We start from the raw sequence: 26,193 nt of genomic DNA, 5'->3' as shown, positions 1-26,193 counted from the left end.
TCTTCTTCAGTTCAGTGACATTTTTTTTTAAACCGTCAAGCATATTTTGACGACCAATGCATTTGTGTGTGAACTCTTCCTGGCCCTTTCCCTGTGGTGCTATTTAATGAATGTCTTATTCCAGGGGAAAGTTTTCATTTACCGAGGGAAAGAGTATGAACGCCGCGAAGATTTTGAAGCTCGGCTATTAACTCAGTTTCCAAACGCCGAGAAAATGAAGACGACATCTCCACCAGGCGACGATATTAAAAACTCTCCTGGCCAGTGTATCCTTTAAGACAACCGTATGGAGTATAAAACGCTTGCAAGGCCGTTCACTTGGATGGGTGGGTGTGCCTGTGGGCCTGGTCATGGTTAATGTCCACGCTGTCTTTATGATCCTTATCCCTTCCCCTGCAGATATTCAGTGCTTCACAGTAAAGCCCAAACTCGATTTGCCTCCTAAATTTCACAGGCCTGTGTCTGAGCAGATTGTAAGGTAATCGATCCATTTTTATTACCAACATGAGGGTGGTGAGAGGCTGTATAGGGATCTGTCATTAATAATTTCACCTTTTAAAGGATGGATTTTAGCCTTTGATTAGCTTTCCATATGCTCTTTCTGTTTACTTAGAAGAGCGGGGAAGCAAATTATTTTCAGCATCAAAGAAGTGAGGGAAGAAGTTAATATGTGTGGGCTGGGAGGTGGCAAGGGCAATTCCTTTCCAGTAGTTTGAGAGGCAAGGGAAACTCAAGGAGGGGGAGGGGGCATTCTGGTCTCCTTATGACCCAGCAGGTGGCAGAATCCCTGTAGAGCTTTTCAGCAGCGCACAAGCCCAGCCCACACTCAGCAGATCTGAGTCGCATGCCGGGGTGTAGCCTGAGGGTTTGCATTTGATAAGGAAGGAAAGGGGGTTGGGACATTGGCTCTAGGGGTGTAATCCCTTTACCCTACAACGCGGAGATTGCATAACATGGGATGATGAGGCGGATTTTAACACTCCCGAGTCAACTGTCCAAATCTGAGTGAGATTTCCTGCCTCTCCATTGAATTGCACCTGACTTAGAAATGGTGTGGAAACACCCGCTTTGGATGTTTCTTTGATGTTAAGAATTTTCTTTTCTATTTGATCACGTTCTGATGAAAAGATCAACTTCTCTGAGGGCCTGATAATGCTCAGGATCTGCTTATTTCACATCCTGAAGTTTGGTGGGTCGTGCTCTTCCTCCAAATTCACTATGTTTCTTTAACCTTTCGTCAGCGATAATGGGGAATAAACCAACACTCTGGCCATTGACAGGTGGGGGCTTTCCTAAGGCGTATATTTTAAGTTTTGCAACATTTTTTCTCAGGAAGAGGCATTAAGCAAATAGGGAACTGTAGCATTCCTCAGATATTCCCCTTTGACGTGGGGACCCCGCCTGCATTCCCGTGCAGGGCATGAATGAGTCCCCCCAGCCTGCCTCTGGTGTACGTGTGAAACCCACGCTTTCCACACAAGAGCAAGGCACACTCTTGTTCCACGCGTGCTCCTCTTGGTGGTTCTAAAATCAGCCTTTTGTAGATCTGAAACTAAAGTATGTGAGACCTTTTAAAAAATAATGAAGATATAATTTTTAAAATTTTTAATAATAAATTATTTTAATAATTAATTGTTGAATTACTAAATTAAGCTAATAAGTTATGAATTACATGTTTAACCTCATAAGCATGTCCATGGAGAAGGAGGGCCTCTGTCCTGTCTCCTTCGCTTCACCTCTGTTTCTGGCCGTCTCACTCTTGCTCAGCATCTCTTCCCCCTTGAGGGTTTGCAGGGACCAGGAAGACAGAAAACTCAGGGTAATTTTTCCACCTGCCAACATCTCTCCTCCGAGGCTGGCGGGCAGAGATGCCACAGCTCTCACTGCAGGTCAAGGCTGGGTATATTTTAAGGGATGCGCTGACCTACAGGGAGGCCAGACCCTGCATCCAAAAGCAAATCGGCTGCTTTCTGGGTGGAGTGTCTAACGATTCGTCTCTCTCTACACAGTTTTTACAGAGTGAACGAGGTGCAGCGATTTGAATATTCTCGGCCGATCCGCAAGGGAGAGAAAAACCCAGACAATGAATTTGCGGTAAACAACCACCACCCCAAAAACTCATTCCACCACCCACAAAACTGCCTGTAGGAAAGGGTGGCCGCAAAGGCTACCCCAGTGCAGTATTCAGTGTCTTTGTGCATCATGGGCGGAAATCCTAGTGTATTACCCCTCCAAACTTAGTGAAACGATAGGCATTGCACAAACGGCATCGCTGAGGTCCCTGTCATATTCTAATAAGGTGGCCGGTGCTGTGAAAGTGCTTCCGCCTCGTAGCACACTTGCTTCCCTCCTGGGTGTGTTTGAGTTGGTCTTCTTCTGGGCCCCAGGTTTTGGAAAGGTGCTGATGGCTCTACTAGAAATAGGCATATGGAGGTGCCGAGTGTCTTACGTGGCTTCCTGCAGGTGACACGCAGCAAGGGGAGGGGCTGGGGCTCGACCCAGAGGCTCACTCCTTGTCCAGTACCCAGCGCCTGAATGTCACTGAGGCACGTCACACTGCAGCAGGTTTCCACATGAGCACTCCTGAGTCGTGGGCTGGGGGGTTCTTTATGGTGGGGGCCATCCTGTGCATCTCAGCTTGTCCGGCAGCATCCCTGACCTCTGCCCACTAGATGCCAGCGGCACATCCCCACTTGTGACAACCAGTGTTACCACACGTTGCCAAGTGTCTGTCTCCTGTTGAAAACCACTGCATTAGAGTCCTGGAAATATGAACACAGATTCTGACAGCCTTTTAAAAAATATACGTACAACTAGTTTAACGGATTCCATTTTGCAAAGGCATGAAATTAAACACAGTTTTTTAAAATGTTAACGTTTCTCCTTCCTCCTGCCTTGAAAACCCTGCCCCAGCAGGAGACTCAGTGTCTGAGTCTCCAGTCACGAAACGCTCTTCCTGCCCTGAGCCCAGTTCCCTTGTGTGTCAACCAAGAGTGTGGGGTCAGAGAATTCTAAGGTTGTCCCCAGTTCCAACACTGGTTATTCCAAGACCCTGTTTTTTGGTTAATGCGGGCATCCTGGGCCTGTTTGGTAACTGGTCACTGTAGCGTCATCTATAATAGTGAGAGAGGAGACAGCTGGGCACAGCCCAACCCAGACCCCAGCGCTCAGGCGGTGGCTTTCTAGTGGTCTCCGTCTGTTACGGTCATGGCGGCAGTAACGCTCTCCTTTGCATAGTGTCTCTCGACTGCCGGATTTACAGGCAGTACTTGAATCTCCCTCCCACCCCTCGCATCTGGCAGCTATGTATATTCTTATACTGTAAAGAAAGAGACACAAGGAGGTCAGGCAAATTGCCGATGGGTGCACAGCCAATCGGGGCAGAGCTAAGAATAACCCAGCCTCCTGACGTTTGAAGCTGCACTGAGCTTCGAGGCTGTCTTTCTTCTAAATGGCCCTGAAATCCCCTAATGGCCCCGTTAGGGCCTCGCACACGGATGAGGCTTTCAGAAGCCAGGGATTTAGTCCTTCACACGCCTGACAAAGCCTCAGGCTTCCAGATAAGCATGAGAGTGTTTGCGGGCCCTGCTGCAGGGCACCAGGCTCCAAGGGCGGGGCACTGGGGAAGCTGCCAGGCCAAGCAGGAGCCATGCCTCCAAACCCAGCAAGGCTCTGGACCCAAGAGCCAGCGAGGAGGAAGGAGGCAGAGAGACAGGGCCCGTGTTAGCCAGGGCTGGCCATGAAGCCTAGGGTGGAAGCCAGGGCCCCTCCTAGGGTGTGTTGACTGGGGGAAAGCACTGCGCTGTGGTCTGGGGGCGACTGTGAAAATGCAAACTGCTGTTTTCTAGGGCGGGTGCCCCCAAGGAGGGTAGCCCCATGGGGCAAAAGGAGCATTGGCCTGGGAGACAGGTAGCCTCTGCCTGTGTCCTGGGGGCCTCAACCAGCTCCATCCCTTCTCCCTCTCTGGAATCTAAGAGGTTTGGGATAGATGCTTTCTAAGACCCAGTCCAGTTTTCTGGAATTGTTGACATGCTATTATGCCATCTGTTTATATCTCGATCACTATTGACAGACTCCAACTGCTGGGTGATTACCCATCACAGGGAGGTTTACCACGGCAGAAGTTTGCCGCAGGCTAGACCTTCCAAAATAGGTGGTGGAATCGAAGATTTACCGTTTACCCCTGCGATGGAGTCTGTGCCCCCTTTAAAGAGGTGTAGAAGGATGTTTATCGGCTCAAATGTTAATGTCCTATTCCACAAAGAATATGATTATAAAATGGCATTTTTCTTTAAAAATATATATACCACACTTTTTAATAGTTAGTAAGAAGTCTTGAACGATAGATCCTAAAATGTTTAGCTTGTCATCTTTGGGTAGTGGGTGATTTTTCTCCCTTTTATTTCCATATCTTTATTTCCTAATGTAAACATGCATTAGTTATGCAAAAAAAAAAAGCAACCTTAAAGCTTAAAATACTGACTGATTTTATTAGAATGTGAGAGGTCACTTTTATGGAACCCAGTTTTCCTTAAAGCATTTGCACTTTTGAAATTCTCCTGAACACTAAATAAGGCTAACATAGAATTCATTAGAGCCTTTCCAAAAATCTGTTTGCTCAGAGGGAAGCTCCTTGTTTTGATGTATATAATTCTCCCTGACTCTCCTATTATATTTTCTTTGACGAATATGAAGGAGGTGGGCACCTTTGGCCAGGAAAGCAGGGGACGCTGATGTGTCCCGTGTCACTGTCTAACTCTTGAGCAGTTAGTGGCTTGTGAGATGTTGCCTCAACACAGAGCACAGAAGGGCCCTGCGTGAGTTCTCCCAGGAAGAACCCTGTGCTGCTCGAGGACTTGTCTCGGAGAGAGTTGTAAATCTGTGGGGCAGAACCTGTCATCAACCTGCCAATATCCTTCTCCTAACAAGTGTCGTGTGTGTTCTTTTTGCAGAACATGTGGATCGAGAGAACCATATACACAACTGCATATAAGTTACCTGGAATTTTAAGGTGGTTTGAGGTCAAATCTGTTTTCATGGTAAGGACCCCCCCTCCCACAGAAGGAATTGCCCATTACCCTCTCTTATACTGTCTACCATGCCCTCCTCACCTCTTCATGGCACACAGGTACTGTGGCCAATGTGGTCATGTGGCCAGCAGGCACACGGTAGACCCCAGATCAGACAGACTTAACCCATAATCAGCCTCTATGTTCCTGAGAGCATCAACTCTCCTTGTCTATAAATATTGTAGTGGAAATGCTGTGTAATCACAACCAACTCTAGCTTATAAGAAAACCAGAACTAAGATTGCATTTCTTCTTACAAAATATTTAAATCCAGTCACTGCTGTGCTGTTTTGACAGTTCTTTCTGTTAACTAAATGAAAAGTTTGAGACAAGTTCCAATTTACGTACACTTTTTAAGATCTTTCTTCCTGATGGTTTTATAGCCATTTACATGACAAACAACTTGATTAATAGTACTCGCTCATTTCGAATAAAAATAGCCTGAGAATATACCCCTTACTGGCACTTTTTAAAGAAATAATGACTCGCATCTGATTAGCTAAACTTTGCTTTGCCTCTGTGGTGACAGTTTTCATTGACGTGAACCAGGGCTGGGCAGAGATTGTGACTGAATACATAGAAGCCTCCGGGTGTGGCCATTGTCGGTATAAAGAGATCTGATTGAAATATGTGCATTTTGTCCACGTATCTCAATGCCTTTTATTTCCACCGGGCAGGATCCTATCCAGAGGGGTGGTGCCTCCATTTAGTTTACAGAGAGTCCCCTTGGGAACTCCTGATTTGGGCCACTCCCTGAGTGCGCCCTGCTCTGCCTCATCCCCATCCCAGGGGCTGCGTCCCCTCCTCCTGCTCTGAAGCTCGAGGGCTCTGTGCCTGCCCCCCCCCTCCTTGGGCACATTTCACTTCCTGCTCTGGGAGCTCCCATTCTGTGGCCCCATGGCACCCAGACAGGCCCCGACATATGGAAGGCTCAGGAGATATGTGGCAGGTGGCGGAGATCAAGCCTGTGCTGGCACCACTTGGAGCTGGTGATGTGGGTGTGAGAGGCCCTTGGCGTAAACAGGCACTAATCCTCCTAATGAGCCTCTTCCCGTAAGCCCTTTGTAATCAGGCACTCTGTGAGCCAGCCAGGGTGCGCACAAGGAAGGAGCTTAACAGCTTGGACGTGGAGAGGGCTGAGCCCTGACTTTCTGCTATGTGCTTCCACCACAGGCTGCGTTTGCTGTGTTTAACAGACTAAGAGGGTTGGAAGCCAAATAATCCCAGAATGATGTGCCTGAAATCCTGCCATCCACACACCCTGCCCCCTCACCTCGTGGGGACAGCCACCATGGGATATCTCTGGGGGTGGGGGGGGGGGTGGCAAACCCTGTTGGTTTGATAAAAATAGAAAACTATTCTTTCTTGAGGCAAATAGGATCAGTGACAGGGAGTTAACAGTCAGCCAAAATGGAATACTGCGCTAGAGTGTCCACTTGGCAAAGTTGTATGCCTGCGATGGTACATTCCAGGATCTGACATAGGATCCAGGTAGAGGAGAACAGCGGTCCTAGAATGTATGTTCAGGGTGCCTGTGTGACCAGGGGGCACCCTCAGCAGCCCGCACGTGGTTGGCCGCCTTTTCGTATGTACGAGCTCTCCATCAGTTCACAGACAGGCACAGCGACGAGCAGGCGGCTCTGTGAGATGCTTCCTCCGCAGCAACTAAGAGTGTCACTCTGGGATTTGGCGATGAGCAGAGTTGTCCATTCTCTGACCCTCTCTGCTCCTCCTCCCTTTCCCCTCCACCTCTCAGACAATCCCCCAGGGGCTGCAGTAAGAAGAAAGCGGAGGTTCTGCTTTGTCATTTGCTGAAAACATCCCAGGGTTCCTGGGCACGGGGTTTGAGGGGGAGGGCGCCCATTCCACCTCCTTTGGGAGAACCGAAATTATTGTGTGTTGTTGAGGTCATCCCTGGATGTGGCTCCGTGGCCCAGTCCTGGGTCTGTTAGAGCGAGGCCTGTTTTAAACCCGCCCACGTTCTCACTGCACCTTAGGGCTGAGTCAGAGAGGGGCGCTGGGCTGGGCCTCATGGGAGCTGCAGGGCCCCCAGGGAAAGGAGGGCATTTGCAGGATGGGCACAGGTGCAAGGGCGGCATGAAGGGGAAGGCGAGGAGGACGTATGGTTGGTGCCCCTGCCTTCTGTGCTGAAGGTCCTGCTGACCAGTGGTAGATTTTTAGATGAGGCTGTGAGGTCAGTGGAGAGTGGTGACCTGCTCTCTCCCCTGCCCTGGGGAGTGAGAACTCTTCCTTCACAGGAGGGTGTGTGCTCTCATGTGCAGGGCCCCTCTCTCTCCATCCCTGACAGACAGTGTAGGGGGCTTGCCTCCTGCCTCAGAGACAGTGACAGATCACTCAAAATTCCCTGAAATCTTCACCCTCTTTCAAACAAGTTGGGAACGAGACCATGGTTAAAAGGCTTCGTTTGTGAAGCCGATAGGTTGTGTTCAAGCACCACCCAGGGCTGTGTGTTTTCTTGGGATGACCACGCGTACACGCATACACTTGCAGGCACACACACAGCCCCCAGAGAGGGCAGCCTTGCACTGTTCCTTTGGAATTTGCATGTGAAGGCCACATCTATGGAAACACACAGTGCTACTGAAATGCCCGGGCAGCTCTTGGTTGGGCAGTAAGGGTTCTTGCCCGAAAATTCCACTGGGAAGAAAGGTACATGGGGAGTAGGAAGCCTGCCCCACTCTGAAATGTTTCTCCTCTGGCGAGGTCCTGTGAGCCAGAGGCCTCAGCAGAGGACCCCAGCAAGGGGTCCCCCAGCAACTGGCCTGATGTAGGGCTGTCGTCCTCCTTCCTCACAGGTGGAGATCAGCCCCCTGGAGAACGCCATCGAGACTATGCAGCTGACAAACGACAAGATGAACAGCATGGTACAGCAGCACCTGGATGACCCCAGCCTCCCCATCAACCCCCTCTCCATGCTTCTGAATGGCATCGTGGACCCTGCTGTCATGGGAGGCTTTGCAAATTACGAAAAGGCATGTGACAGGACAGCTTCTCTTTACAGCCTTGTCCTGGGACAGATTGAAAACTCCAAATGCTGTCTCCAAGCCCAGAAGCTACTCTAATCTGATTGAGTGATCTCAGCTGTGACTGAGCCAAGGCCGGGCCAGGAGCATCCAGAGGCAGCCTCTGCAGGCTGCAGAAGGTCACGGCCCGCCCCCAAGCCTGACCCACTGGGCATCCTGAGCCAGCCCTGGGCTTTCCCACCCGGTTGGGCTAATGGAACTCTGGAGAGTGACCCTTGGATGGCTTTCAAGAGACCTGGGATTGTTAAAGACCAAAAGATCCAGTTTTAGTGGAAAATCAAAAGAATTAGAATATTTTAGAGTAGATAGGCAGGACTCCCGGGGAAAATATCTCGATAGGAATGGACAGAAGTTGAAGGACACGGTGTGGTCTAGACTGGGCGTCTGCCCTGCAGCCCACCCGCCGCCTGGTTTTGAAGATCAGGTTTGGAACGTGGCCACGGCCGCTCATTACTGTCTGTGGCTATTTCCTGATACACCAACAGCAGAGTTGAGTAGCTGTGACAGAGACCCATATGCTCTACAAACCTACAGTATTTACCATCTGGGCCTTCACAGGAAAGGTTTGCTGACTTCTAGACAAGTTAACGGAGGCAGAGGGGCGGTGCCCCAGGGCAGCTGCAAGGGGTGGGGAATTGCCCTGGACACAGCGGTAAGGCTTGCTTAGAGCTGCTGTTAGGTGTGGAGCAGGCCCAGGGAGGGCGCAGGGTCGGGGCACGGGCATGCGAGCAGCTGCGGCTTTGCCAGACTCCAAGGACCAGGGGGGCCACCCTGAGTGCCCCTCCTGGCTGCCCGTTCACTCCGTTTGCGGTGTTTGACCTTACCAGGCATTCTGTCCTGAGTGCTGAGGAGTGTCCAGCCTGGTGGGAGTGAGCTCTGTGGCGGCAGGGGTGTGGGTCTGTTTTACACACGGCTCTGCCCCCAGGGCCTGGCCCACAGTAGCTATGCAAAAATGTGAATGGCTGGGTGAGCGGGTGTCCTGAGTGGCTCTCCCTGTCTCCCCCAGGCCTTCTTCACAGAGCGGTACCTGCAGGAGCACCCAGAGGCCCACGAGAAAATCGAGAAGCTCAAGGACCTGATTGCATGGCAGGTAAATGTCTGAGGCAGCCTTGCAGGGCTGGGCGGGGGAGAAAAGTGGAGCCTAGGCCTGGATCCTCCTGCACTACCTCTGCACTCACGCAGTGGCACATGGGCCTGACATTGGCCAGAAGGCATGTAGCCACGTTTGTCCCCAGATAAACTTACCCACCACTGCCATGATGAACTCAACTCCTGGGCTGCAGTCATGAATTTGAACACCCAGAAAGTTCTCTCTTGCAAATAAGCCTGCTCTGTTTCCTCCTTCAGTCATTTTACCAGCTGCTGGAAACTCTTTGTCTGGTATTGACAAAAAGGAATGAAATGCAAGGTCAGAACCGGGACATCTCAGGGAGCTCAGCTCCAGCCTGTCCCGGGAGGGCGCTCAGGCCCCCGCACCCCGCAGTCTGTGAGCACTGTGTCGATGGGAAACTGCAGGGGGCCCTCCCTTCCAGCCTCCTCACCTGTGGTCAGGGTTTGGGGAGGGTGGTGTGTGTCCTCATTGGTGTTTTCCCAGTTGTCATTCTGGATATTATTTTGCTTTTCTGCTCATGCTCCTGAGACCTTCTGAGTCTTTCCTCAGAGGGACATGGTGTTAAAGGGTGGTGACTCTGGAGGGTGTCTTGTGTGTAGCTGGAAGTGATTTGTTCACGCCTCTGTGCTTCTTGGCGCCTTCATGAGCCTGGTGGTGGGGGGGATGTCCAGACTCGGTTCTCACGGGAGCTCTGCCTGCTTGCTCGCTGCTCGGGGCAGCTCACTTCTTTAGGCTGCGTTTTCTCATGTGCAAGGCCAGGAGGATGCCATCTGACCTAAACCCCACCCTCCAGGCTGAGGAAAGAGGCTGTGGGAGGCAGAGGCTGGGGTCTCCCTGTGCCCGACTGAGTGTTACACCCCAGGCCACCTTGCTCATCCAGGGGTCCCAGGCTGCCATTTGGGGCCCTGACATGGCCTCTGAGGAGGTCCCTCTGTGGACACTTTTATCCTGGCCATCCCAGAGCCTTCCCTTAGTGGCTTCTCCATCATCAGTTGACTGGTGAGACCTCTTAGGGTGGAGTGGAGCTAAGGTTTGGTTTCAAGCCAAGTTATAAGTACTTATTATATATAATAGATATTTTTTTTATTGTGGTAAAATTTACATAACATAAAAATTACTGTCTTAACCGTTTTTAAGTGAACAGTTCGGTGGCATTAAGTACATTCACATTGCTGTGCAACCCTCACCACCATCTCTCTGCAGACCTTTTTCATCTTGCAAAACTGAAACTCTGTCCCCATTAACCAATAACTCTCCATTCTTCCTTCCCCTGGAAACCACCATTCCACTCTCTGTCTCTATGAATTTGACTTTTGTAGGTACCTCATGTAAGTGGAATCAGACAGTATGTGTCCTTTTGTGACTGACTTATTTCACTTAGCATAATGTCCTCAACATCCATCCATGTTGTAGCATGTCAGAATTTCCCTCCTTTTTAGGGCTGAATAATAATCCATCACATGAACACACCACATTTTGTCTATCCACTCATCTGTCCGTGGAACACCAGAGTTGCTTCCACCTTTGGGCTATTACAAATAATGCTGCTGTGAACATGGGTGGACGAATATCTGTTGGATTCCCTGCTTTGACTTCTTTTGAGAATATACCCAGAAGTGGAATTGCTGGATCATATGGTAATTCTATTTTTAATTTTTTGAGGCACTGCCATGCTGGTTTCCACAGCAGCTGCACTATTTTACAGTGTCACCAGCAGCAGTGCACACTGGTTCCAATTTCTCCACATCCTCACCAACACTTGTTAATTTCTGGTTTTGTTTTTTATGATAACCATCCTAATGGGTGTGACTTTGCCACAAATCTGTAGGCATCTGACATCTATTTGCCTTGGAATTATTCTCTGATAAGAAACCCTAGGAGCTGACCCCAAGGGACCTCGTTGGCCAAGGGTGGTTCTTTGCATGGAACGTAAGCCTCACGTAGGCAATCTCCCTCTGTTACTGAAAAAGAGAGAGAAAGAGTTTAAGAGTCTGAATGATTCCATTTTTGATGTTGTAGAAACCGAAGGGAACAAAATTCAAAACCCCTCTGAAGGCTATAAAACCATTGCTACACAAAAACTAGTTTGGTCTGCAAAAGTCCTATTGATTTTTTTTTCCTGTAAGCTTTTATAGCAAATTGGATTTTAAGAGTTTCAAGTCCTACAGAGGAAAATAATTTGTTCCCCAGGGAGAACTTTATGTCAGCACTGTGTCATCACCCCTAATAACTATATTAAAGGATGAATTTTAAAGCGGCTCACAGGATAGTTGAAAGGAAGAATCCGTTTTCTAGCAACTTCATTAAATCAAAGAGTGATGAAAAATACATATTCAAAACATTACCTGTGATTTCGCTTTCATTTGCAAATGTTTTGAGAACCCATATTTTAGTATCAGTAATTGAGTCATATGGTCATTAGAAATAAGTTTGGGATTATCAGAATGCTTTCTTCTGTTTTTGTTAGTTAGTTTGGTTTGGTTTTTTCCTGAAATTCATCAGGGCTGAGTGAGGCTTTCCTCTTGGGAATCCCAAGGCCTCGTTGGCAGAGTTTCCAATACTGATGTACAGTAAGCGCATTTCGGTGCCTACAATCATTTGGGAAGGCTGGTTGTTAAGTCCCGGGCAGCTCCTCGCTCTGCTGCTGCCCTCACTGCAACAGATGATGGTGCTGACCTGCTCTTCCAGGTGGGAGCTGGGGTCGTGCAGGCTTCGTGGGCCGCTCCTAGGTTTACAGCTGTTTCCAGGTCAGGAGTGAGCACTAGCCCCTTCCTCCAAGGCACAGCTCAGTCGTTCCCCTAACGCAGCTGTCTTGTTGAGCATCCCTGCCGAGTGTCCACAGATGAATCCATACAGACACGTATTAAACTGCTGTGATCTGTACATATTTCTCTTTTGAAATGTGCAAAGATGAAGGACCAAACTCACTCATCATCCCTAGCTGATGACAGGTGCGCCACTGTCGCCAGGGGTGGTGCTCCTGGAGCACTGAGCAGTGCTTCCAGATGTTCTGTGCTGCTGGCAGGCCGTGACTCCGTAGGGGACACACAGGAGCACCATCGCATAGAAGGGCATCTTTTAAGAGCAGGCTGTGTGCTCCCTTTGAATAACTGAAGGTGTGACTCCTCTCTGGGCTCTGGGAAACTCTTCAGAAATGCAGATTCCTGGGATCTATCCTAGAGCAAATCTGGGTCCTGGGGGTGGGGTTCAGCTATCTTCCCCAGAGATTTTGATGCTCAGCCTGGTTGGAACCTACTGCACGAAAGAGTGTCCAAAGACCATTTCAGGCATCAGTCCACGGCTTCTCTTGGTATGCTAAACACCTCATTCATTAGGAACGTGTCTACACAGAGCATCGCTTTATTCAGGATGCACTTCCTCCCCAAGTAGACACAGAACAGAGGTCAGACCCCAGCCTAGAAGAAAGTCATATCTGACTCATGTCGTGGACCTGTTGGGGGATAAATCTCTTACCCTACACACTTCACCTGCCAAAATGCAGCTCATGCAGTATTGACCTAAACCAAATGGTCTTAACTTTAGTCCAGCAAGTAGCTTCTTTGCTGTGAAGAATCTTCCCGATTAAGAGTTTTAACAAACCAACAAAAAAATTTAGAAACAACTAGACTGCGTTTTGCCCATTTGAGAAAGGTCCTTTCTACACAAAAATGCTATCAGCATCTAGAGTGGCTGTGCTTTGACCTCTAGATAGCACCTCCATGCTTGCCTTCGCACACGGATAGACACAACACATTTACCACCCCCCCAAAGTTATCCCCAGCCTGTCTTTGCCGTTCCCCAAGGCAGAACTCAGGAAGCAAAAGGATTACTGTGAGTATTTTCCACTGTTGAACCTCAACAAACTGCAGCTAGCCCCTGGGAAGCTGCCATCTGCAAGAAAAATTCATTTGGAATATTAAAGCATCCCATCTATTTTGAAATCTCACCTCCACTGTCCTTTTGGCAATAATTGGTGAGAAAGGCCTGTGCCTTAGGTATAGGCCCAACTGTCAGGAAAACAAACTTTGCTGGGTCCCTGCAGCCCCGGAGCAGGCAGGGTGGGCTGTCAACACGGGGAGCGCTCACTTCCTCCGTCCTTTCCTGGAGCACCAGGAGAGGCAACAGCTGTGTGCTATAAATGGCAACCAAATACATTTTATGGGTTGATCTCTCTTGATAAGATTTCTTGAATTTGTTCACATGAAATTCAATTGTGTACTTATTATCCTTCTCACTAATAAATCTGCTCGTTTAGATTGGTGTTCTGTCATATTAGGAAAATCTGTTTTTAATCAGTATTTTGATTTAATTATAAATTATTAAGAGGAAGCCTCTTCGCTTGATTGCACTGAAGAGTGTCTGACTCCCGGTCTGAGCCTCGGGGGCAGCAGAAGCCGGGGAATGGAAGGAGCCCGTCTGACACCCACCCGCAACAGCGGCCACTCGGAGGGTCTCTGTGGCTGGGGAGTGAGAATGTCTCTCTGTGACACTTTTAAAGGTCAGCTACATCTCCACACTCGGAAAGTGAAGTGTTGGCATGGATATTTTGTGACAGCAGTGTTGGCAGAAGAGTGATTATTTTTAGTCTTAAAGAAGAATAAATTTGGTTTTCCTTTCCAAATAAGACTATCCTTCAGGACTGTAGATCACGTATAATTAGATTTAGACATTTTGGAATATGGTCTCAATTGCCTATAAAGGCGATATTCTTAGCTAAAAAATCTTTGCACTGTGACATGACCCTTTGCTAATAGACCAAGTTACATCTAAACTAATTCGAAATGCAGCTCTTCTCATACGCAAGCAAAAACCACAGATAAGTCTATTCTGGATTGATCCACAAATGCCAGTCGGGCAAAGTAATCGAGTGGCCATGATGTGCTGAGCGCCTCACTAGACGTGTCCAGTTTAAAACACAAATGATTTTAATTCAAACGTTTTGGTCTTTGGGGGTAATGTGCCTGCTGATGAATTTAATCAGCCAGTTCGATTTGGAAACAAAAGCAGATGCCTTTTGCACGGTGCCGCTTACTGCCTGGTGTGTGTTCCTCTCCCTGGATCATTAACCAAGAAGTAAGGCATGTCGACCTCTCTGGTTTGCAGATTCCATTTTTGGCCGAAGGGATCAGGATTCATGGGGACAAAGTCACAGAAGCACTGAGGCCATTTCATGAGAGAATGGAAGCCTGTTTCAAACAGCTAAAGGAGAAAGTGGAAAAGCAGTATGGCGTCCGAACCATGGTAAGTGGGAAGCGTTGCAGAAGAACGGGGGGTGCTGTGCGTCACGCTGTCCAACTGGGTCAGGCTCACAGGGCAGAAGAGCTAAGACATGTACATGATGCCTGCTTAGGAAGCGGGGGTTTAAGGGATCTCAGCCCCCTTTGTCAGTCCGTCTGCCAGCAAACCACAACCTCCTTTCAATAGTTGGAAATGTCAGGGTGAATAAACATTCACGAATTTGTTTGATCACCAAATACCCCACTCATCTACTCTGAACCTGATCTACCCTTTTGCGGTGGGGCAACAGAGAAATCTCACAGAGGCCCATGCAACTCGGGCTGGTTCCCAGAGACCACACCTACAGTCATGCAACACAAACAAAGGGTTAAATGCCACACAGAGCAGCAGCCCTCACAATGTCCCAGAGCAAAAGTGGAGCCTGTGTCCCGTTGAAGGTCGAAGTCATTGAGGGGAGGAGTGATGGATTGCTGAGGTCTGAAATTGTTAGCAAAGACTTACCTCTTAGAGGGAGCACTCATTGATCTAGGCCAAGAAGGGTGAGCTGGAGATGGTCAGGGGAGGATACCACCTGGAGAAAGGACTCACTCATCAAAGGCTGGGAGGCAGGAATTTGAATGACAGGCCAGAGGCCAGTGCACAGATAGCCATGCCTTGGGCAGAAGAGAAATCGTAGGGAGGAATTGGAAAGGTGCCTAACCTCCAAGAGCCTGGAACGTCAGTCTGGGGCAGGAGGCTCTGCTTGGGGATGAAGGGCAGAACTGGGCTTTTGCTAAGAGTTCGTGTAAGGTTTCTGAGCAGGGGCCAGGATCAGGAGCATGATCCAATAGTGGCTTGTAATTTTTAATGATGCAAAATACCTCACAGTTTAAGCCTTATGGCAGGCTTGAGACCATCTTTGTGAACAGTGTCTTAGCAGCTCTGGGGACAAGGCCAGACACCACACATCCCAGCGCTACTGTGGTGTGTGGGTCACAGCAGCATTTCCATCCTTACTCACGGCCTCTGCGAGCCTTCGTAGGTCCTAACCTTGATAGCCCATGAACTCTGGAGATGTCAGGGACAGCAGATGCCTCTTGGCCCCCTTTCCCCGTTGTTCAGAGATGAGCAGCAATGCAAGCTCTCTTCTGCTCTACTGGAATCCCATGCCTGCTCCATGGAGGGGATGTGTGCGCACAAGTCTTCCGTGATCCTGCAGAAGGAAGGCGTGCTGTGGGCAGTTACTCCACTCTCACAACACACAGCATTTTTCTCTGCTTCCTAAAGAACCAGGTGTCCAATGTGGTGTGCCATTTTGGTTTCTTTTTTGGTCCAGCTCCATCTGTCCACCATTCTCTCAAGTTGTCTGCTGCTCGCTCTGTGGAATGCACTTCTTTTTTTCACACGTTAATCTCATTTAGCAAACACTAATTTAGTGCTTACCACATGCCGGGGACCTTTCCAAGTGTTTTGCAAATATAAACTTGCTTTAATCCATGTGAAACTATGAGGGAGGCACTGTGGTCATCCCCATTTTACAGATGGGGAAATGGGGACATGGGAAAGTTAATTAGCCCAAGGTCACATGCCAGCAAGTGGCAGACCCAGAGTTTGAACCCCATCAGTCTACCTCCAGAGTCTGTGCTTTTAGCCACTCCTCTGTTGTTTACACTGTGGAGCTTTCCTTCTCTTGCCTTCTCATGTGGTTGGAGACATAGAGACTGAGCTTCTCCCTGAGAGAAGTTCATTTGGCTGTGATTACACTCCATGCTCTCCCACTCTCCCGACCCCAGCAGGCCATGGCTGGGCCCCGGGCCAGCAGGGCACGAGCCTGACAAAGCCAAGAGTAACACAACTGCTGGGCTCTGGTCTGAAAACTCAGCAGGCAGGATTCCAGGACTGCCAGCCCAGTGGGGGGCTGCTCCAGGTGAGCAGGCTTGGAAATCAGGGTGCTCTCCTGCTGGGCCACGCTGGAGGACCCTTCATGCAAGTCAGAATCCTTGAGCAGTGCTTGATCACTTTGGAGCTTATAGCTCATTACAATCAGAGTTAAGTGGCAAGAAGAGTTTCAGAGTGCCTCGTAGTGCATCTCTCCCAAAGTTTGACGCTACTTTTAATTCTTTCTAAGAAATAAACACTTGTGAAATTTCAAAGTTTTCTTACCAAGTGAAAAGCTTCCTCTTTTATCAGTCATTTAATGTATATTTCAATATGACGGAAACCTGTCTGCCTCACCAGACATCCTTCACATCCCTTTCTCTACCGATATTCATTATTTCTGTGCCGCTTGCTCTTGGGCACAGGGGAGAGAAAGCAAGAGCAGGAAGGCAGGGGGTTGAGTGGTGGCAGGTGTCCCCCTACTCAAGGACAGCTTTGCCCTGTTCTGAGGCAGCTGCATTCTGAGACGGCATCATCACGACATCCCACCTTCTCTATAGGGGCAGCCAGGACACCCCCACCCCCCGCCCCAACCCCCACTAGGGGCCGGGTCAGGCTTATTGGGAGGGTGGTCCAGGAACAGAATTAAGAGTGCGTTTACCACCCCCCCCCCCCCCGGATGCTTGTCCCCTGCAGCTGCCTTCCTGAGTCGTCCTCCATCCTGGGACCTCAAAGGCAGACTCTGCAGCCAGCCTCCCTTGAGCAGGCAAAGGGACAGGCAGATGCCCCTGTCATTCTCTGAGAAATGTGGCAATAAAAAGCAGTCCGGGATGAGCCTTCCCTATCTTATCTACTTTGAAAACTTGCAACCATCTCAGAATACTTTGAAAAGCAATATAGTATCATCCTGTTTAAAAAAAGATGGATTTAAAAATAAAATCCCCATAGAAAGGACATAAACCATTTTGTCAATTTTTTTGAGCCAGCCTAAGCCGTAGAAAGGGGAGACTTGGACACCCTCTGACTCCTTAATCCACGGGCGGCTCGTCAGACCCTCTGGCTCACTCCACCTTGGCCTTCGTCTTGCCAGTCCTGGGCTCTAAGGAGCCACCGCTCCCTGGATGAAAGTGTGGGAGCCCAGGGTCTCCTGATACTTATGGAGCAGGAGTGCAGACCCCGGGGAAGACACGACAAGCACCAGCTGTGTTCAGCATTGGCCCCCATGCCTCTGCTGGCCCCTGGGCACATGGGAGGCATTTCTTTGTTCTCAAGCTCCTGAAAAAGATTGCCGTGTTTCTCATCCAGCCCTTCATCTTCGTCTTCCTTCAGGTCTGCTGAGGAACAGGGAACCTTGCTTGGTTCTGCTCTCTCTCTGCCCTCATCCATGTCAGTACTACCTACCTACCACCTGGTCCGGGTGCTGAGCTCAAGTCTTTCTCGTGAGCTCCACACCCATCTCTTAGACTGCCTCCTGGCAAACTCCCCGACACCCCTCCAGCCCCTCAGCCCAACGTGCACAGAGTAGAGCACGCTGTCTGTCTTCCCTGCTAATATCACACCACCCACTGGTCACCAGATGAGAAGCAAGGAGGCACTCTTCACCCCTCGTACCAGTTTTCACCATGGCCTCCCCCAGTGGCGCTTTGGTTTACCCTGTCACTCTTGCCGTTGCAGAGGCTCCCTGCCTCCTGGTTTTCTCCTCTCTAGGCCTCCCTCCACTGCTGCCAGTAGGACTTGTTCCAGTGGTTTTCTTACTGGGTTCCTCAGAGGCTGCTGGGAGGAGGAATGTTGATTGGGAGGTTAAGCTGGTAGCCCCTGCCTCAGTGGAGAAATTCAGCTTCACCTGTTCTAGGTGCTGGAGTTCAGTGGAATATTGCACCAGGGAGAGGAGGTGGCTTACAAGACTTAGAGAACACTCATGGTGCCAGGGGTCTGTCGGAGATGCAGAGCTGACCACGTGACTGCAAGTCCTTCAGCACCCCCCACTTCCACCCCCACCCTGTGGCCTCTGAAGGCTGAGATCAGGCTCCTACCTCCATGCATGCACCTCCCCACCTGGCGCTGCCCACCTGTCCCACTTGCCTACCCCAGGCCCACCTCCTCCCAGACCCCCCTAGATGCTAGCATGTGGCCCTTTGAGTTTCCAGTCCACAGCTGACATTTGGGCAGCATTTGGAGAAGAAGATTTTTCAGAAAACTATAAAACACACCTACTTCTCACCCTACCCCATAAAATACTGGTCACTGATTCAATTCAGCTCGGCCCACCCCACCCATGACTCCATGGGCAGTAAGTACTAGTGGTGGGTCAAGGTGGGGCATTCCGGCTCAGCTGGGAGACAATGATGCAAAACACATCCAAGTCATTGGGCAGGGCAGGGCTCGCTTCTGGTAAGAGAGCTGAAGTGAGTTTGTGCTTCAGGCCATAATAACAACAGCAGCAAGGACGAGGAAAGCTGCCATTGGGAGTGTGCCAAGCCCTACGGGCTTCCCCTGCACCATTTCATTTCATCCTCATGCTGGCCTCTCAAGGCGGGGCGCTCACTCCCTGTGTGCTCAGGAGGAAGCTAAAGCTCTGAGAAGTTCTGTAGTTTACGCAAGGTCACATCGTCGGCCCCAGAGCCAAAATTCTAGCTTAGTTCTAACTTCCCCACCCCCTGCCAGCCCTGCTGTTGGGACAAAGAGACGTCAGTTCACTCACAGGATTCAGTGTCCTGGCACTGGAGCTGCACCTCTCAGGACTGGGAGAGACTAATTCCTTCAGATGAAAAAAAAAAGTCCTGATGGCTGAGTTTCTAGAGGCTGCTCAATCAAGAAGGAATTATGAGGGGAATGGTCCAGCAGAGCCCACAGCCACACCCAGTGGGTGCCCTGCAAGTGCGGGACCCAAGAGTGGCTTCTCTCCCTCCTCGACCAGAGCCCTGCTCCTGACTTGCTCCTTTCTTTATTCTTCCTAATCCATAATCGTACATCCCGGCCAAGTCTCAAGGTTGCCTCTCGAGAGACATCACCAGCCCTTGTGGTCAGTGGTAGGATGTTCAAAGGCTGCTTTCTGAGCCTTCCCAGGTGCTGGACTGAGGTCCTTGCTGGCCGTCTGCACCTCCTGGCCCAGGACTGACCCCCTCCTGTGCACCCACTCACTCAATGCTCATGTCCCCCTGGCTGCTGTGAAGATCCACTCATCAGAGAAATGGAAAGCATCATGCTGGGCACTCTTAGGAGTGGGGCTCATGGCACCCAGATGTCAGAAGGTCACGTTTCTTCTCCACAGTACGCTCAGCCATGTCTCCTTGAGTGCTGCATCTCCATGTGCACAGTGGATGATGCTGGAACATAGAGGCAGCATCCTCTCAGCCACAAAAATCACCTGAGCACAAAGTTGCTGGCTCTCTTCCCTTCTGCCCCTCTCCTGGATCCAGAAACGATCGGGTCAAAGTCAGGCCCGAGACGGTTGCACAGGAGAGGCAGGAAGGCAGCCCTTCCCAGATTGGTAGGTGGGATGGCCTGAGGAGGTGGGTGTTCAGAAAGACAAACACTGGCTTCCAAAAGCTGATTCCCCACCTCTGAGACGTCTTCAGAAACTGCTGCTGTGGAAGAAATGGCAAAGAATAGCATGGATTTGGAAAGACAGAGGCTGCCAACAGGTCTCATTCGAAGTGTAAAGAGAGTCAGAGTCCCACAGAGATGCCCAGGAGGAGAGCAATGGAAGAACTGGTCAGGGTGGTGCCCAGGATGGTGGGTAAGGTGGTGCGGGCAGGGCGGGAGTAGCAGGCGGGACTCTTGCTTGGAAGTATCAGGAACAGTGGGGCACAAAACAGACTCTCAGGGCCCAAGCAAGAGGCTGGATGAGAGGAACACTTCAGATAGCTGGGCCTTGGCTTGCCATCTGAAAGTGGTTCAGAAAGGCTGAAAAGTGGGTACTGTAGACTTTGATTTCATATAGGAAACATTTTCACAATTTGGACTAATCTGCAAGTAGCCATTTCCTTTCTAGTTTCCTCGTTAAGACCAATTAATGACAATGGGCATCTCCAAGGAGAGGTGCATTGGTACCATCGTTGATGCTAAACCCAAGACTGACCAAACCCTCTGTGCTGGCAAATTCCAGCAGCATCTTGCTTTGAGTCACTGGTTGGCAAACTGGCCCACCACCCTTTTCGTAAATAAAGTTTTATGGCAACGGAACCGTGCTCACTCATTTCTGTTTTGTCTATGGCTGTTTTCCTGTTTCTGGCAGAGACCTAATGACCTGCAAGCCTAAAAGACGGATTATCCAGCCTTTTACAGAAAAAAGTTTACCAACTCCTGCTTTAAACTGTTCTTTCGCAATTTTGAACCTTTTACTATTATAAAGAGAGAGTGTATAGATCAAATAGTATTTGATGTGCAAAACACACATTTAAGAAACAGACCCACTTTTCAGATGTAGAAGTGGGATTACACAGTCTGGAATCAACTGTGGTTCCAAGCAGGTCTTCGAGAGGTAATTGACTGAGTGAGTTGCCAGCTTTGGTGGCGTGGGGTTGTGGGATGGGGAGACTGAAGCCACACAGAGAGGAAGTATTCTACAGGAATTTGCTTCCCACATCCTGAGGTAAAAGGAAGGAGCTTCTGCAGCAGCTGCAGTCCCAGATGTGCCAACATCTGGCTTGGGATGCAGGTACACTAGCGTTTTCTAATTAGATGTTGACACGTGCTGTGTTTCAGTGATACTTGTCTTGGTAATATACAATAATATTTCAAAGAAAGGATGGAAAACTCCATCCAGAGACTGTTTGTCTCCAGAATGCATCGCTAGTACACTGCCTGGCAGGGAGGAGCAGCTTGGGCAGCTCCGGCCGTGGCTTCATCTAATCCACTGTCAGATCAGTGGCAGGGGAGGAAATCCATGTTTAATGAAGCAGCAAGATCATCTTATTTTAGTTAGAGAAGTGCAGTCATTACACTTCCATGTATTTTGATGATCTGCCCGGTTTGTCAACATGCAGAGATGTACAAAGTTGATCGAAAGATCTTGCAGTTTCTTTAATCGTGTACTGGGTGTTACTCTATAAATTAAATTTTCTGGTCAGTACGTTCTTCCGCGACTTTGGAACAGTTTGACGCATTGTGCTCTTGGTAAAAAAAAAAAAAAACTGCGTTTAAAATTTTTAACAACCAAGAAGTTTCTTTCCAGTATTTTTCATATCAGGTAAGGTTTCAAAACAAACCCCCAAATAATCATCATTTTCGTCTTTGTCCCTGAACAAGAATAGGCACTGTTCATAAAAGTGTGGACAGTTTCAGTCAAGATTCCAGACTGCTAAGGCCACTTGGTCCCAAGAGTCTGACCGTGCCAGGCTGGAAGTCGTTTGGCACAGACATCAAATAAGCCTCTCTCTCTTGCAGCCCTCAAGTCTGGACGACAGAAGAGGCAGCCGGCCGCGGTCCATGGTCCGATCCTTCACCATGCCCTCTTCATCGCGGCCTCTGTCGGTGGCCTCTGTCTCTTCCCTGTCATCGGACAGCACCCCTTCCAGGCCGGGTTCTGATGGGTGAGTCAGGCTCAACGGCAGGGAGAAGTTGGCAGGTCCTGCAAGGAGCCACCCAGGTTCCTGGGTTTGTTTTATCACCACTGAGAGGATTTTTAAAATAAACTATGTTTGAAACTAAGACCCTCCAAGACTTTACAACTGTAGTGCCCAATATGACTTTCAGGGTCTTGTGCGTTTTTGAGAAAAAATGCTTCGGGTAAGGTGTCCATCAAATTTTAAAACCTCTAGTGAGTGTTCAGTCCCCTTCCACATGTCCTGGAAGAGTCGTGGTGCACTCCTTGGGTGCTGTGCTTGTACTTTTCATCCCTTGTCATTTCCATGGTGTCACACCAGTGCAGAACTGTCACACAATCAGCCTTACTTGAGAGCTGGCAGGGCCAGGTTATTTCTGTAAGATTTCTTAGGAGACCAGATTTTGCTCTTGAGCACCCAACAGCACAAGATGATTAAGAGGAACAGGAACCAAAAGGAGTCAATGTTGGTTGAGCTCCCACTGTGTTTCTTGCATTCACTCGGAGTCTTCAGAGAGAACCTCCATACTGATAATGTTCTGGTGTTTTTGAGTAGCAGACATGTAAAGTTTATTCTTTTCTTATTAAACAAAGAGAAAAAATGTCTCATGCACCTTGAACACCAGAGAACCACTTCTCATTGTTGTACTGTCAAGTTTGCACGGTTGTGTGCTTGTCCACCCCCATTTGGTTTACAATCCATCACCCTAGTGAACCTGCAGGCCCTGGCCCCTGCAACATGCAGACACGAACTCTCAGAGCGCCCCCAGGGATAGCTCAAATCTAAGTGCCCTTTGTTGCCAATGACCGATGTGCCCCATGGAGGATTGAAAACTATATCCGCATTTTTTTTCTTAACAGTAATTTTTATCAGGGTCTGCTGCTTATAAGGCCAAATCCATATGGAAATTCTCAATTTAGAAATATTTAAATCATGTGTGCTTATCACTTAGAGCAAGATTGCTAAAGAAATTTAATTCAGCTTCTCAAGAAAATCCCCAGGCTGGTTATGAAAAGGTTTTTATGTTTCCGAGAACGTAGGGGTGAGGGTGGAAATTGATGTAGAGGTTTCAGATAAAAGTGATGTATTGCACCTGTGAATACAGGAGCGCGAGCAGTCGTCTCCTCCTGCCCAGGAGATGTTTGTTTAACCTTGAACTAGAAGGCATCTTTATTAGAGCCCAGATTTTTGTTCATTCTCGGGGTTACCACCCTTAGCTATGTAATTAATCTGGAGAAAATGAGGCTTTGGTCTCCAATGGCACGGGTTATGTGCAGAATAAAGTTCCTCCTGTTGGCAGTTGCTTCTCCTAATGTGAAAAATTTAGCTCAACCTGTCTTTCTCTGGGTTCTTCGTGTACTCACCTGGATTTCACAGCACAGCTCTTTCCCTGAGCTGAAAGATGTCCCCTAATCCTCTTATTTCCTACATTAATTGTCTCAAGTTCTGCAGAACCCAGAATAAAATCATGGAGATTTTTCATTGTTGCTTATAATATAATAGATATAATATCTAATGCCTAATGGATGTTGACTTAGTGGTTATGGCATATCCAGTTGGAAAAGTCCAGGGGTCCCAAAACGCCTTAGTGATCAAAGTCAACACTGGCATATTTTATTGTAGAAAAATTTCAGACATAGACAAAGTGGATAGAATATTATAATGAGACCCCATACCCGTCAACTCCTAGCCAATCTTATTTCAGTCTGTATCCCACTCTCTCCTTCCCCCATATTATTTTGAAGCAAATCTCAAACATCATGTGATTTCACCCATAAGTATTTCAGTGTGAATTTCTAAAAGGTAAGAACTTTTTTAAAAAAGCACAACCATCCTACCTTTATCACATGTACAAAAGTAACAGTAATTCCATATTATCATCAAATATTGGTGTTAATTTCCAATTGTGTCATAAATGTACTTTTTTGATTTTGTTTGAAAATGACCCAAATAAGATCCCCACCTTGCAGTTGGTTGATATATCTCTTTAATTCTCTTTTTTTATTTAACTTAATTTTATTTATTTTTTTATTTATTTTTGAGGAAGATTAACCCTGAACTAACATCTGCTGCCAATCCTCCTTTTTTTGCTGAGGAAGACTGGCCCTGAGCTAACATCTGTGCCCATCTTCCTCTATACTATATGTGGGATGCCTACCACAGCATGTCTTGCCAGGTGGTGCCATGTCACTACCCGGGATCCGAACTGGCGAACCCTGGGCCGCTGAAGCAGAATGTGCACACTTAACCGCTGAGCCACCGGGCTGACCCCTCTTTAATTCTCTTTTAATCAATAGATTTCTCCTTCCACTTTCTTTCTTTTCTATTCCTTGTAATTTATTTGTTGAAAAGTCTGGATTGTTTATCCTGTAGTCTGCATTTTGCTGATTGCATCCCTACTGTGTTGTTTGACGTGTGTCTCTGTCCTCCATAGTTCTGCATATCGATAGTTGCATCTAGAGGCTTGATCAGATTCAGGTTTGATTTGGGGACAGGACAGTTTCATAGTTTTTCCGTTCAGAGGCACATTGTGTCTGGCTATCTTTCTTCCAGTGATGTTAGCAGCTATTGATAATCAATGCCTACGTTCAATACCATTACTGTTCAAATAGTATGCACCTTAACAACAACAAATCCTGCTGCCCATCCAGGTTTACTGGGAGAAACAAAACACAGGAGATGTGATTCTTGCTCTCAGCAGGCTGTCTCTTCAAGGGATTTGAAATGTGGTTTTGTGAATGATCCATCTAAATGTTGATTTGCACGTTACCTCTCGCATACTGGGGAGTGAGGTTGCTGTAATGGCCTTCTTAATCAGAGCACTGGTTTTGTTCTAAATGTCCCATTCACAAATAAGTTTAAAAGAAACCACAGCTATGCTGAAAATGTGACTGGCTTTCTAAGTTTCTTTCTCTTGCAATCAATGTCCCCTTGAAAAGCCAATTTATTCTCCAGATGGTCAAGGAAGTCAAGCTTGGAAGGTGGCTGTCAGGACTGGGGGCTCCCAAGGGCAGGCTCGGGGCCAGCTCCCTGTCCGACGGTCCACATTACGGGGACTGTGGTTTGTCCTGCCCCTGGCTCAGGGACTGCATGGGCACTGGGCAGCTAGAAGGTAGGGAGCTTCTGTGAACCTTCTTCATTTCCTATTTTGCTTCTCTTAACCATACGGAAATGATGTGTAGACCACCGTTTAAAAGACATTTATGAGAAATCGCAATATAGGCTACTCCTCCTAGATGTCTGTAAGACTGTCATTCCTCTTCAGGGACCCTATCCCTTTTCAAATACCATTTTCAAATGCTGTATTTTGAAAATATAAGATCCTAACAATACCTCCTGTGTGAAACATGCTATAAGGTTTTTAAGACATTTTCGCACCTTTATCCACGTTGGCTATCTCTCCTAACTCCTCTCTGCCACAGAGGGTAAGACTCCAACCTTAGAATTGGACCCATTTCTTTCCTCTCCTGATAAGACTTACTAGGACAGAAACAGATAGACATCTCCCCCGCCTCAGACAGTCCTGTCTTAAAATAGCAAACCACAATTGCGTGTAGATGTGTGTGCATACTCAGCTTTGACAGGTGCCTTAGAAACTAGTCCAAGATCCATTTACTCCATAGGCTAACCATTAACATGCTTTTAAGCAGAACGGTGGTGGTGGTGTCCTCATTTCACTTTGTGAATGGGGACATCCAGCCCATAGTGGTTAAGAGGATGTTGAGACTCACCAGTAAGTGGCAGAGCTAGCAGCCAGGTCCACTGCCTCTAGCACAGTTCTCAGCTGACAATCTGAGAGCATCTACACATTCCTACAAGCTGAGATCAGCTTGCTTCTCACTGAGCCATCCAGAAGGCTTTCCAATGGAAGCAACCAATATATCTGTAGTCTTAAACTAGCCATAGAAACTTGGTCAGAATCAAGGTACCAGAAATTTCTTTGCATCAGCACCTGCCTATTTCTCCTCATTGCATTTGTGAAAATTTCAGTATGAATCTATAAAAGGCGAGGGCTCCCTTTTTGAAATATACCCCAAATACCATCCTTGCGTCACAAATCAACAATAATCGCTGAGTATCATCACCACATATCCAGTCAGACTTCACATTTCCTCCTTCGTCCTATAAATGTCCTGTTTTTCTCCAGTTTGTTTTTATCAGGATGCCAGCACCGTCCATCATTGCAATTGGTTAATATGTATCTCAAGTCTCCCTCGGCCTCTCCTTTTAAATCATTCCTCTCCTGAGAGAATTTTGGGGGTCCCGGTCCACACTTAGGTTCGTCATGAGTGACTTTACATACATCTGCAGGGTGAAAAGCAATTGCT

At 48.3% G+C, this 26,193-nt stretch overlaps 1 protein-coding gene across 2 annotated transcripts in view; it reads left to right on the top strand.

Annotated features, from left to right (window-relative positions):
• The window catches only part of DOCK1 (dedicator of cytokinesis 1), a 503,206-nt gene that overhangs the window by 464,877 nt on the left and 12,136 nt on the right, over positions 1 to 26,193 (top strand). For both annotated transcript variants that reach the window (XM_070566542.1, XM_070566478.1), the window contains exons 41-48: positions 125 to 266; positions 400 to 478; positions 2,010 to 2,094; positions 4,953 to 5,039; positions 7,886 to 8,062; positions 9,120 to 9,203; positions 14,328 to 14,465; positions 21,708 to 21,853. In XM_070566542.1, coding sequence (XP_070422643.1) covers positions 125 to 266; positions 400 to 478; positions 2,010 to 2,094; positions 4,953 to 5,039; positions 7,886 to 8,062; positions 9,120 to 9,203; positions 14,328 to 14,465; positions 21,708 to 21,853 — 938 coding nt within the window. The remainder of the gene's footprint in view (positions 1 to 124; positions 267 to 399; positions 479 to 2,009; positions 2,095 to 4,952; positions 5,040 to 7,885; positions 8,063 to 9,119; positions 9,204 to 14,327; positions 14,466 to 21,707; positions 21,854 to 26,193) is intronic.

The sequence above is a fragment of the Equus przewalskii genome, chromosome 1 (genome assembly GCF_037783145.1).
Source record: "Equus przewalskii isolate Varuska chromosome 1, EquPr2, whole genome shotgun sequence".
NCBI classification, from domain to species: Eukaryota; Metazoa; Chordata; class Mammalia; order Perissodactyla; family Equidae; genus Equus; species Equus przewalskii.
This window is presented reverse-complemented; position numbering and strand designations above follow the sequence as displayed.